The 11,426-nt window shown below is 49.0% G+C and overlaps 2 protein-coding genes across 2 annotated transcripts; one reads left to right on the forward strand and one right to left on the reverse strand.

The window, feature by feature from the left end:
• Positions 1 to 430: 430 nt before the first annotated feature.
• Positions 431 to 2,108, reverse strand: UTP3 (UTP3 small subunit processome component). Its single transcript, XM_084204962.1, has one exon. It carries the CDS (start codon positions 2,084 to 2,086, stop codon positions 494 to 496), a length of 1,593 nt encoding a protein of 530 aa, XP_084061088.1. The 5' UTR covers positions 2,087 to 2,108; the 3' UTR covers positions 431 to 493.
• Positions 2,109 to 5,907: 3,799 nt separating this feature from the next.
• On the forward strand, positions 5,908 to 11,198 carry JCHAIN (joining chain of multimeric IgA and IgM). The gene is made up of 4 exons (XM_084204970.1): positions 5,908 to 5,982; positions 8,461 to 8,596; positions 9,811 to 9,891; positions 10,105 to 11,198. The coding sequence occupies exons 1-4, from the start codon at positions 5,919 to 5,921 to the stop codon at positions 10,304 to 10,306; spliced, it is 483 nt and encodes a 160-aa protein (XP_084061096.1). The 5' UTR covers positions 5,908 to 5,918; the 3' UTR covers positions 10,307 to 11,198.
• The last annotated feature ends 228 nt before the right edge of the window (positions 11,199 to 11,426 follow it).

The raw sequence follows: 11,426 nt of genomic DNA on the forward strand, positions 1-11,426 counted from the left end.
AGTAATTTCAAACAAGTGCCCATACTTAAAGAGCTAAAAAAGGTGCTAATCAGAACAAAAATTAACTAATATTAACCATGTCTCTGCAGCTCAACACCAGAACAGAATGGACAACAACTAGACAAAAACAGAGCAGGCCAGTGACAGCTGGCCACCCACCCTCAAAAGGTCCATCCAACCCCACCTCCCCACCAGTCCCACACGGCCTATTTAATTCCCTTTGCCTTATACACTCCTTGCAATCACTCAAGGCTTCCTGTGTAGGGAAAGTCAACAGCATCACAACAGAGGAAAATACCTTCAGAGAGGGGTGAGGTGTGGAAAGGGCCCTGTGCCACTCAGAGATGATACCTTCTAGAAAGCCCCCTCTGAAAAAGAAAAACCAAATACCACCCCACCCCCAGTTTCCTTAAGAATAAACCCCACAACACGGTGTATAAAATTTTTATTGGGTTCAGTACTGCTGCTTGCAGCTCTGACAAAAAGATGACCATCACTTGAGCTTCCTGCTCTTTTTAACCCCGGCCCGAATGCCAGACAGCTCCCCGGCGTATCTGTGCAGCTCCCTGCGCACCTCGCGCACCTGGCCCTTGCGGCGGATTTTGGCTCGCCGGAATTTCTCCCGATGCTTCACCCGGGGGTTGCGGTCGATCTTCCTCCTCTTGGGCGTGAGGCCTTTGTTCTTGATCATCTGATAGGTCACCCCTCTCTTGTTACTGGGATCCTCTCCTTCCGACACCGCTGCTTCTTCAGGCACATCCTCGTCTCCACTTCTCTTCCTCTTGAGTGCCAGCTTCTCCTCCATCATCTTGTAGTATTTTAGGGCAGCCTCCTCATCCAGCTCCGACTCATCCGACGACTCGGCAGCAGCAGCAGCCTGGCCATTAACAGGCGCGGAGGCACGTTTTGGTTTGGTTTTGTTGCCATTCATGGTGAGAAACACTGAAAACTTGTTTCCCTTCCGTAGCTTCTCTTCCTTCTTGTCATAGTAGCTCCTCAGAAGCATACGGACCTGTGGGGAAAGCTTTTGGTCTATGACGGCGAGGTCGTTGATGAGATTCCTGTACTCCACCAGCCGTTCGATGACCGGGTGACTGTGCACCGGCATCCTCTTGGACTTGAGAACCAGATAGAAACTGATGTTGGCACAGTAGTTCAGGTAGAGATGATACTTGGTCTGCAAATAGCGGCTGCCCTTCCCCTGGGGGATAGTGCCGTCTCTGACCATTTGCAGCAGCGGGTGCAACTCATCCTTGATCTCCATCAGCTTCACCTCAAAGTCCTCCATCAGCTGCAGGAGCTCTGGGGACTCCTGCTTCAGCAGCTTCAGCTGCTCCTTCTTGGAAAGAGTCTGCAGATCCTTATCAATTTTCTGCCCCTTGCTATCGTGGGTTTTCTGCTGCTGCTTAGCCAGGTAGCCCTGGATCATGTCCAGACCATAATCATCCTCCCCCAAATCCCGCACCAACCGTCTCTGGATGACTTGAGCCTCCTGCTCCTCTTCCTCCTCCTCAGCATCGATTTCTTGCTGGCTCCGCTTGCCCTTGGCCTGAGCATCACTCCCATAGTCCGTGTCATAGTAGAGCTGCTTGCGCTGGCCCCAGGAGAGCTCATGGGGGAGCTTGGCCTCGGGATGGCGCTCCTCCAAGTCGCTTTCCATGGACAAGTCCCCCTCTTCATCCTCAATATCCTTTTCATCTTCCTCACCTCCTTCCTCTTCTCCATCCTCAACATCATTTTCATCTTCCTCACCTTCTTCATCTTCTCCATCCTCATCCTCCTCCGCGCTGTACTCCACAAAAGGATTCCGATCCTGAATCTCGTCCTCCTCATCCTCCTCCTCCTCGCTGTCCTCGGGCAGCTGCAGACCCAGCACCTCCTCCTCCTCCTCTTCCTCGCTGTCCCCGGCCTCGTCGCCGCTGTCCAGGGCGGCCATCACGGCGCGGAACTGTTCCTCGTGGAAGCGCTCCACATCGTCCGCCAGCTCCTCGGGGCCGGCGCGGCCGTCGGGCACCTCGGCGGGGTCATCGGGGGGCTCGGCGGGCTCGGCCCGCGGCCGCAGGACGGTGCCGCGCCGGGTCCGCATGGCTCCTACTGCCCCGCCGCGCTTCCCCTTCCGCTGCGTCCCTTCCGCTCGCTGCCGAGCCCTTCCTGTTCCAGGGCCGCAGCGTGGGCACGCCCCCGGGGACGTGGGGGATGCCCCGGGCAGCCCGCGGGGAGGTGGCGTTTCAGCCGGGGCAGCGCTCACCGAGCAGTGATGCGACGTGAGGGGGGGGGGCGGGGGGGAATCAACAAACCCCCCCCCCCCCAAAAAAAAACAACAACAGAAAAACCCAGCGCCTTTTGTTGCTTCCTCAGGATTTTTTCTTCCTCTAGAAGTCCAGCCAGTACAGCTGCTATCTGTGCGGTCACTTTACGGCAACGAGAAAAAAAACCAGATGGAGAACACACCTGACACCTGCGCCCTTGTAACCAAAACTTGCTACTCAGTTCCCTACCAGATCAAACTCGGAGAGAAGCAGCAGTATTTGCAAACCTCACCGGACACCTCCGAGGTTTAAACATGACATTTCCAGAGCCTTTCCCATCACCGAATCGCACTTTTACAGGGATTCAAGCAGCTTCAGGCTGCACAGCTCGGCAGCTGCTGCTTCATCACCTCTGCACTCCTTGGATCTATCCTCTAATGCAGAGATCCGTGCGTCCCAGAAAAGGAGCAATTCTGATTTCTTAACACCTGGGGACTCCTCACTAGGAGGGCTTTTAATGCAGTCTGTACATGCTCACCTGTGCATTGTCATTCTGTGGTTTTGTGTGTCTGTCAGCCATGGCACAGCACAAGCCCACAGCCTCCCACCCTTCCCATGGGAAAATGACATTAATAGTGAGCCACAGGGAAGCCATCTGCTTTTATGAGCTGCAGGCAGCCCTGCCACAAGAACAGAGTAATAAGACACAGGAATTAGTGTAGTCCAAGCTGAGACACCCAGAGCCTGATAAATCAGGCATGCACACTTCCCACCAAGAGCAATTCTGCATACAAGTGCAGGGGCTTTTTTCTCACCATAGAACAGGTGCAGGTGTATTTATAAATGCTCCTGGTCCACCTTTTAGTAGAAAAAAATCCAGGTCAAGCAGATATTCAAATTAGCTGAAACAGAGTGGGGTGCTTTACTCACTTTTTGGTGATTCATTTGGATCCTGATCAATCTGTTGGCAAACAGGTCTCAGTTTCCATTTTCTGACACGCTCAGCCTCTTCACATGGTCATCTCTGGATCAAAACTTTCTTGCACAAACAGAGTTTTTGCCTCAGAATGCTTTTCCAAATATGTCGCTGCCAGTTTTCAGCCATCACCTCCCTGGATACAGGCCTGTAGAAGAAAGAGCAACAAGTGTAACTTAGGTCTGGAGACACAGCATTCACTACATTTGTTGGCTACATGTCGGTGGAAATCTTCACTTGATACTTGGACATGTGCAGCCAGATCCCGCCAGGCTAAAATTCCGGGTAACTTAGCGGCTGTGACTTAGAGAAACCCAGGCCTTTGTCATGTCCCTGACCTTGAGAGTTGCCATCTTAAGTGTCCTAATTTTCTTCAAGTCTGCCCTTTCAAAAACCAGCATAACTTCCACTTGGACTTGCTTGGATTTAAATGGAATTGACATGTCTCCCAACCCAAAGTTAATTTCCAAGACAATGTAACAATCTGTGTCTATTCAAATCTTCTTCAGGACTTAGTGAAAACATCAGCCACATCCAGGTGAAGCTAGAGATGATCTCCAGCATGAGTTAGCTGATCCAGTCAACCAGGAGCTGCTCAAGCCAAACCAGTTTGCTGTAAGCAGCAAGGGACCACTGCTACCAAGACAAAAATCAGGGACTGCTGTGGGTCTGTTTAGATGCACCACTCTGTTGGCTCCCAAGTGAGAAAGGAGGGGCAAACAGAAGCCCAGGGCAGACCGCTCATGGATGGTGTGTTATGTGGAGAGGCCCTGAGCCTTGGTACTGTCTAACTCCCCCAGAACAGCAACAGCAATTTCACCCCACTTCACTCAGGCACCTGCCCAGCTTCTTACCTGGAAAATCTTAGTTCAGCATATCCAAGGGCATCTGGAAGCACAGGACATGTGAACAGAGACTGAAACCAGAGGGCTGGTTCCCATTTCTTTTCCAATTCTCACTTATTCCACCTCTAGCCTCCGGCCTGCAGGAAGGTTGGGAGTCTGGCCCCCCATGCAGCCCATTGCCAAAGGCCTGCTCACCCAGATAAAATTGCAGAAGGCGCCCACTAAAACAGGGATACTCCATACAAATAACAGTCCAGAACAAGAACCTTCCTCTCAAGATCTAGCTAGAAATCCCCAGAGACACGCAGGTGGCTTAAGGGACTGAAAATAGCTCTTGAGTCATCATATGCAGACCAAGGGACTGTACACACACGTGTAGATTTAGCAACCGAAATCCAGATATGCTGAGCGCCGGCAGCCAGGGAAAACCACCCAAGTGAACAGAGAGGCACAGGTAGAATTCTGCTCAGTCTCTGCCTTGACATTTGAAAATACTCTCCCTGCATGTTCCTAGTGCCATATTTTTGTTATTGCAGCCATGCAAACAGATCAGCACTAGCCTCTCTTGCATGTTGTTTATCCTGGTGCTGACATCCTCCCTTCTTGTATAATTCTAGCAAAATTCTTTCAAAAAAGAGCGACTGAAACAAGCAGCACTTTAGACAGACATCCCTACCAGCACTGGTGAGCGGGTTTATTTTTTACCTCCTGCCAAAAATGGGGCACAGGGAACATCTTGCCCCTGTCTCAGAGAGAGGGCTGCATAAAACTGTTAGCAATGCTTTCTGGTATGGGGAAAGGAAACAACCCCACATTTTTTCTCTTTTACAGACAGATCCCTAAGGAGAACACAAGGTTTGTCAAGAACTGTGGAAGAACCCAATGCCCTGCAAGGGGTTGGCTGTGACCCATCTTCCCCCCTGTCCCCAAGTCCCACCCTCCCCTTGCACATGAGCACTGCTGATGTAACCTGAAAGCTCATTGCATCATGCAGCTGCAGGGTGAGGGGTTTGTGCTTGGGGAAAAAGCTCAAGGCACACAACCAGGGACTTGGAACAGTTCTGGCCTTAGGGACCCATCCAGCAGTGTCTGGGAAAAGGGAGACATCCTGCAAGGTGACAGGAACTAGGATGCTTGGCAGCATTGCCAGAAGAGTTCAGCCTCTTGAAGAAGCCTGGCAAGGGCAACCAGGCCCTTGCTAAGTTTGGGTTTCCCTTAAAAAGTGGCTTTTTCTGTACAAGACACATGCAAATGCTACAGAGACACCTCTGGCATTACAGGCTACATTTGCTCTTCAGAAGCTACACAAATGATCCCAACTAGATGAACTCCTCCACGCAGTGGGCAGAGCTGCCGTGGCTGTACCTATTCCAGCCCTGCCCTGTCACCTTTCCTGCTTTGACTGCAGGCTCTCCTGGGGGCAGTTCAGCCCTTAATTCAGGTTTGCACACAGCTGGTCCAAACAGAACTTGGATTTTGAAGCCTGAAATGATTTTTTTTAATAGGACTCCAGGGATTTTTAAGTCTGATTTCTCAAAATTAGAAGCCAGAGTGGTGACCCCTGGACTTTTTTACCCTTCCACCAGCTTTGATGGCAAGATGTTCTCGTACTCAGCTGCTGTGTTGCCTGTTGGTGAAGAACAGAGAAAAGCACAATCAAAGTGCAACCCCCTGCCCCCCTCCCCTCCGAAAGCCAGAGGTCTCGGTGCATTAACACACCTGGTTTCAGTCCCCAGCCACATTTTCCAGTGTTGGCCAGGCTGTTTATTTTAGGAAACCCATTTGCACACGCCCTTATAGGCACAGTCAGGCTCTCCACTGACATTCTTCAAAAGAAGGGAAGGCAAGATGAAGAGCACTTGGTCGCTGTGTGTTGCCTTGGCCATCTCCCTGGGGATTATCCTTGTGGCAGGTAGGTGAGCAATGGAAAAATGGAAAACTGGGATTAAGACATCAATGGCAGGTTTTGTGTCATTTACCCTGAATTATTCTAACAGTCAGGAGTCAAACCTCAAAGCCCACTCAAGCAGCCGTGCTTCAGCGGTGCTTGGACTCTTCAGGGGGTTTCTGCATCAGAGCAGTGGGGTTTTAATTGCTGCCTGGAGGATAAAATGATGACTAGCTCCAAATTTAAGACTTGATAATTAGGCATTTTTCTGTCAGGTTTCTGCAGTCCTAGGGAGCTTAGCTGCTAGATCTAAAGGCTTCCAAAATCTTCCTGGCAATCCTGCCATACAGCTACAGCCAACTTATTCTGATTAAACTGTAGCTAATCACATAGTTGCACTGAATTTCTTGGAAGCTCTTCAACGGAGCTCAGCCTGTCTTTCCAGCACACTCCTCAGTGTGGGTCTCAGGTGTCTGGACAGTGTGAATCCATCTTGCTGTACATGGTGGATCTGGCCTGCAGGGTGGAGTCAGTGCTCAGGGATAACCATCCCAACAGCACGGACAGCTGCATCCCTGCATTTCCTGCAGCTTTTGGAAAAGGGCATCTTATTGCTTACCCCAGGCAGTTTTGCTGGCCTTCACAATGTATCAAAGGACAGTGCAACACTGGATGCTGAGAAATTTTGTCCAAAACGATGCCACATTAAGTATTGAGGAGGGAGGGAACAGCTCAGTGCAGTGACTCAGGCATCAGGAAATCCAACATGAGGACATTTAGAACAGCATTAGCAAATTTTGCATTTAAATACCTTCTCCCCAAGAGACTTCACTGGGTGGCACATGGAGATACTGCAGATAAAATCACATTTTTTAGCATTGTAATCTTACATGAAAAATTGATGGACCACCAGTAACTTGAACAGTGAAGCCAAGAGCATAACACAAGGAATCAAATCAGGGCAGTATTTTTAGAGCAGTCAGAAAAACCTGCATATGCATAAGATTGTGTTAATCTAATTTTAGAATTAAAGCCTGCTCTGAGAGGTTTTGGGACAACCCAAAAGCCAATAGGATCTGACTTGAACATTGGCTTTGGATGAAGGGTTTGGAAAGGAACTGCACACAATGTTAAGTGGAATGCAGCACAGACAGCAGAGGAAGAGCTGTGTGATGGACAAAAAGGCAGAGACTTCCCTGGAGCCAAAAGAGAGGCCAAGACAAGGAGCCAGGGACTAGAGAGGCTTTTCCCTGGGAGGCTTCTGCATCAGAGGGAAGAGCTTATGTGGAATGATGAGTTGGCAGAGAAGAAGCTTGGAGAACAAGCTAGGAAAGTGATTTCCTTCCCAAGCTAGGAACTCCATAGTGAACCTTATCCAGCAGGTATACTGCTGCCAAAGGCCACAGAAACAGCACTTGTAACCAGCAGGTCAACTCTAGGGTCACTGAGGCATCATTTTACACATTGGTACCTTTTCACAGTTAGGGTGCCTGTAACAATCTCAGAAGTCCTGGAATAGAAGCAGATGAGACCAGGATATTACAGGGGAAGGAAGGACCAAAGCTTTTAAGTCCAATAACTCCAAAATCCTTTATAGACATGATTAACCCAGCTTTTTTCAGCCAGTTTCTTCTTCCTCTCTCTGATTAAACCAAGGGACAAGAAGAGCAGGCAAGAACTGAGTTCCATTTGAGTGCAAAACCATCTGTCCCCATATGACAAAAATCACTGGGTCTGGTACTTCTAAGCAGGCTGAAGGTGCTGTAGCAAGAATGATGCAACATCAGAAACATCCCAAAAGCCTCTGAGTGACACCTGGCATGTTTCAGCCTGCTTTGACTGAGTTTCATATAGAGTAGCATACTAGAAGCAGCAGCTTGGAGGGGTAAATCAGGACTGGAGTTTTCCCTGCAAACCACAAGCATCATCAGGGCCACCTGCCTTTCCCTGCCACGTCAGGGGGCTGCCTCCTTGCTGAGTCCTCCTGTGTGCAGCTGCTCCCCCAGGAACCTGAAGGACAGGATACCACTCAAGGAAAACTGACACATCTGCCACTTTGGCAAGGTCAGGACATTTGTTTAGAGATCAGATCTGAACTGGGGTTTGGACTGCTGGAGCAGTTCTGGTGCATGACTGAGGAATTGTATAACCAATTCCTAGTAAAAGAGCACTTCAGTCACCAGGTGCAGCTGGGACTTTCTTCCCAGGGAATTTACCAGCAATCCTTGCATGTTTGTCCCTCACCAGGCACAGTGTCCAGGTTCCTAGTCTTGTCCTTCCCAGTCCCACCACCCCTACATACAGCAGCACACTGAGCTGAGCAGGAAGACAGCTGAACCCATCTTTGCTAAGAGACTCACTTGTACCCGCTGCAACCTCAGCTTAAACCAATCCAGGTGCTGCAATGGTGCATCGCTGACGTTTTCATCCTTTGGCTATCTGCTAGAGCAGCTTCCAAGGATTTGGCTACTGACTGTGGGATTGCCTATCCTGTGCTTGCAGGTTATCCAGTGAGTCCCAACGATGAGGAGTACGTGCTGGTCAATAATAAGTGCCAGTGCGTAACAGTGACCTCAAAGTTTGTCCCCTCCAAAGAAAATCCTCAGGAAGAAGTCCTGGAGAGAAACATCCGCATCATGTAAGTGGCAGCCGAGTATTTCCCGGAGATGGTGAGCAGGACATGCAATGTTATACCAGTTTTCTTTGCATTCTTTCTTATGTCCCAGCACTGGTGAAGCGAACAGCTTTTCATGTGGGCTGCTTTCTGGGGTATCCTGAGTATTTCACTTTGCTAATTGCTTTTCTGCCTCACATGAACCTCTCTGGTGTTTGTTCCTTCAGACACAAAAAACATCTCCATGTTTTAGGCCGACCAGTAGTAACTTCATAAAATAGGCTGGGGAAATGGATAATGACCTGTCAAAAGTTGGTCTGACCTGAAACAAGATTGGGCCCATGGCACTGGATTTACTTCCTGACCTGACAGAGCCTGGGAAAATAGCTAATGCCTAAACTGATCAACTATCAGTTAATGCCTAAACTGTCTCCCATGAGACAGAGCTCAGTTCAGGAACAGAACTTTGTCCTGTCCTCTCCTAGAATATTTATAAGGCAACCCCGGGCAGGAAGAATGATGCATCTGACTCCGCGATATCAGATGGCTAATTAATTACTTTATTATACTATATTATACTGTAACTATTTTACACTGTATTACACTAACAAGAGCTACACTAAACTGAAGAACTCTTGACTGTCTGCTGACCAGACAGTCAACACAGCTTGGACCTGGTAGGCTAATTAACATAAACAACATCCACCAGAATCCAACCAAGCAATCACCATCAGGTAAATCATCTTCCAACACATTCCACATGTTCAAAAACACAGGAGCAGCAAATGAGACAAGAATTGTTTTGATCATTCTTTTCTCTGCTTCTCTCTGTTCAGAGGGCATGTGAATACCACACTCTCCACTCACACACCCCTAACAGCAGTGTGTGTTTCTGGGAAACAGCTGCAGGAGTGCTGTAGAGCTCACAACAGGAGAACCACTAATTAATCATCCCTGTCCATTAGCCTCAAGTATTTGCTAGCTCCGAGTTTAACAAAAATTAACCCTCTCAGCCCTGTCACCTTAGTGCCACTTAGATCAATTGCTGCAGTCCTCTCAGGGAGGGTTGTTGCCTTTAAAGGTGCAGAGAACCAAGATCTCCTGTTCCTGGGGTTTGATTTGGAGAAGGGTCAGAATGTCAATAACCTGAGGAGAATGAGAGTTTTGAATTGCTCACAACAGAGCAGACTGTTTAATAAGCAGTTTTCGTGCCAGTGACTCTCTTCCCACCTTTGCAGAGTTCCCCTGAAGGCTCGGGAGAACATCTCTGACCCCTTGTCCCCACTCAGGACCACTTTTGTCTACCGCTTGAGTGAACTGTAAGTAGTTTTACTTCCTAATTTCATTTGTGAAGACTTAACCCTCAGCAGCTCTAAAAGATGCTTGACAGCCAGATGTTCCCCTGGAACACCTACAAAAGGGCACAGCACTCTCCTGGCTCAACGTGCAGACGAGCAAGAAAGACTGGGGTTTCAGCAGGGGCATCTTTTCACCTAACTCCTCACACTTGTTCTACTTTCTATCTCTTCCAGCTGCAAAAATTGTGAACCCATAGAAATTGATCTGGGTGGGGCCATCCACCAGGCCCAGCAGGGCAACTCCTGCGAGGAACCTCAGACGTGCTACACCTACGACAGGAACGAGTGCTACAGCTCCCCCGTGCCCCTCCTGTACCACGGGGAGGTGATGCAGGTGCCAGCAGCTCTGACCCCAGACTCCTGCTTCGCCCAGTAGCTCGGCCCTCTGCTGTGCCAGAGCCTCGGAGCGCCCCTGTTCCTATCCCAAATGTATGTAGAGCACCACAGTGCCCGGATGGCAGCACCCCAAATGCTGGTCCCTGCAGTAACCCAACTTGGCTCTTGCCATTTCCAACCTCAGACTCGTGCCATCTCCCAAGAGCAGCTCCTGGCTTTCAGCCTCCCTCCTTGTGTCCCTGGCACATAGCTGCAATGCCATGCCGTGTCTCACACCACATAGAGCAGACCCCCAGCAGACAGAAGGCATTCCCCTGAAGTCAAGGGAACGACACTGATTTGCAGCTCTGGGGAAGCTGTCCTTTTCAGCCTCCTGCGTGCCTCTCCCAGACATCAGCAGGAGTGTCTGTGCCCTTCCCTCCTGAGCAATCGAAAGGGACCTCTGCACAACCTTCACACAAGGCCTTTGATGACATTAGCAGCATTTATGCCCCTAGAAAAGAGTTATAAAACCTTAGTAGAGAGAAAGGATGAGGGACCCTTCTAGCACCTGGACATCTGCAAGCTTCCAGTTCTCCCAGATTCAGAGAAGATCAAAAGATGCAGCTACCCTGAAGCGTTTTGCAAAATTGCCAAGCCTTCAACTGTGCCAGGAACACTCAACTCTTCTGGGAGATGTTGGGCATTTCACTTTCCCCGCTGCTTTACTGATACTGCTGCCTTCTTCCAACCCTGCTCTTGGCTCAAGTGGTGAAAAGAAAAAAAAAATCAAGTAGGCTCAAATTTATTTACTTGCTTCTCATCTTGCATTTAAAACCTCAAAAAATTCTATGAACACAACATAAATTGCTAGAGCAGGACCTTAGTCCAGGGATCAGAATTGGAGTGATGAAACAGCAAAAACCTTATCCCCACAATTGTACTTTTGTTAGTCAAACACTCAATAAATTGTTTTCTGCAATCAAGCTGTGTGTTGTATTCAATTCAGTAACAAGGCATAAAAGGAAGCCAAACCTATAATCATATTCTTTTCTCTTTTACAATTAATCAAACTCTCCCTAAATAACTGTTTATATTTACAGGCCAAGTCTCCCAAAATACCAGAATAGAAATATTTCCATGCACTTACAGAACGTCTGACAGATTGAGGCTAAATTGGT

The sequence above is a fragment of the Fringilla coelebs genome, assembly GCF_963513975.1.
Source record: "Fringilla coelebs genome assembly, chromosome: 4".
Lineage (NCBI taxonomy): Eukaryota > Metazoa > Chordata > Aves > Passeriformes > Fringillidae > Fringilla > Fringilla coelebs.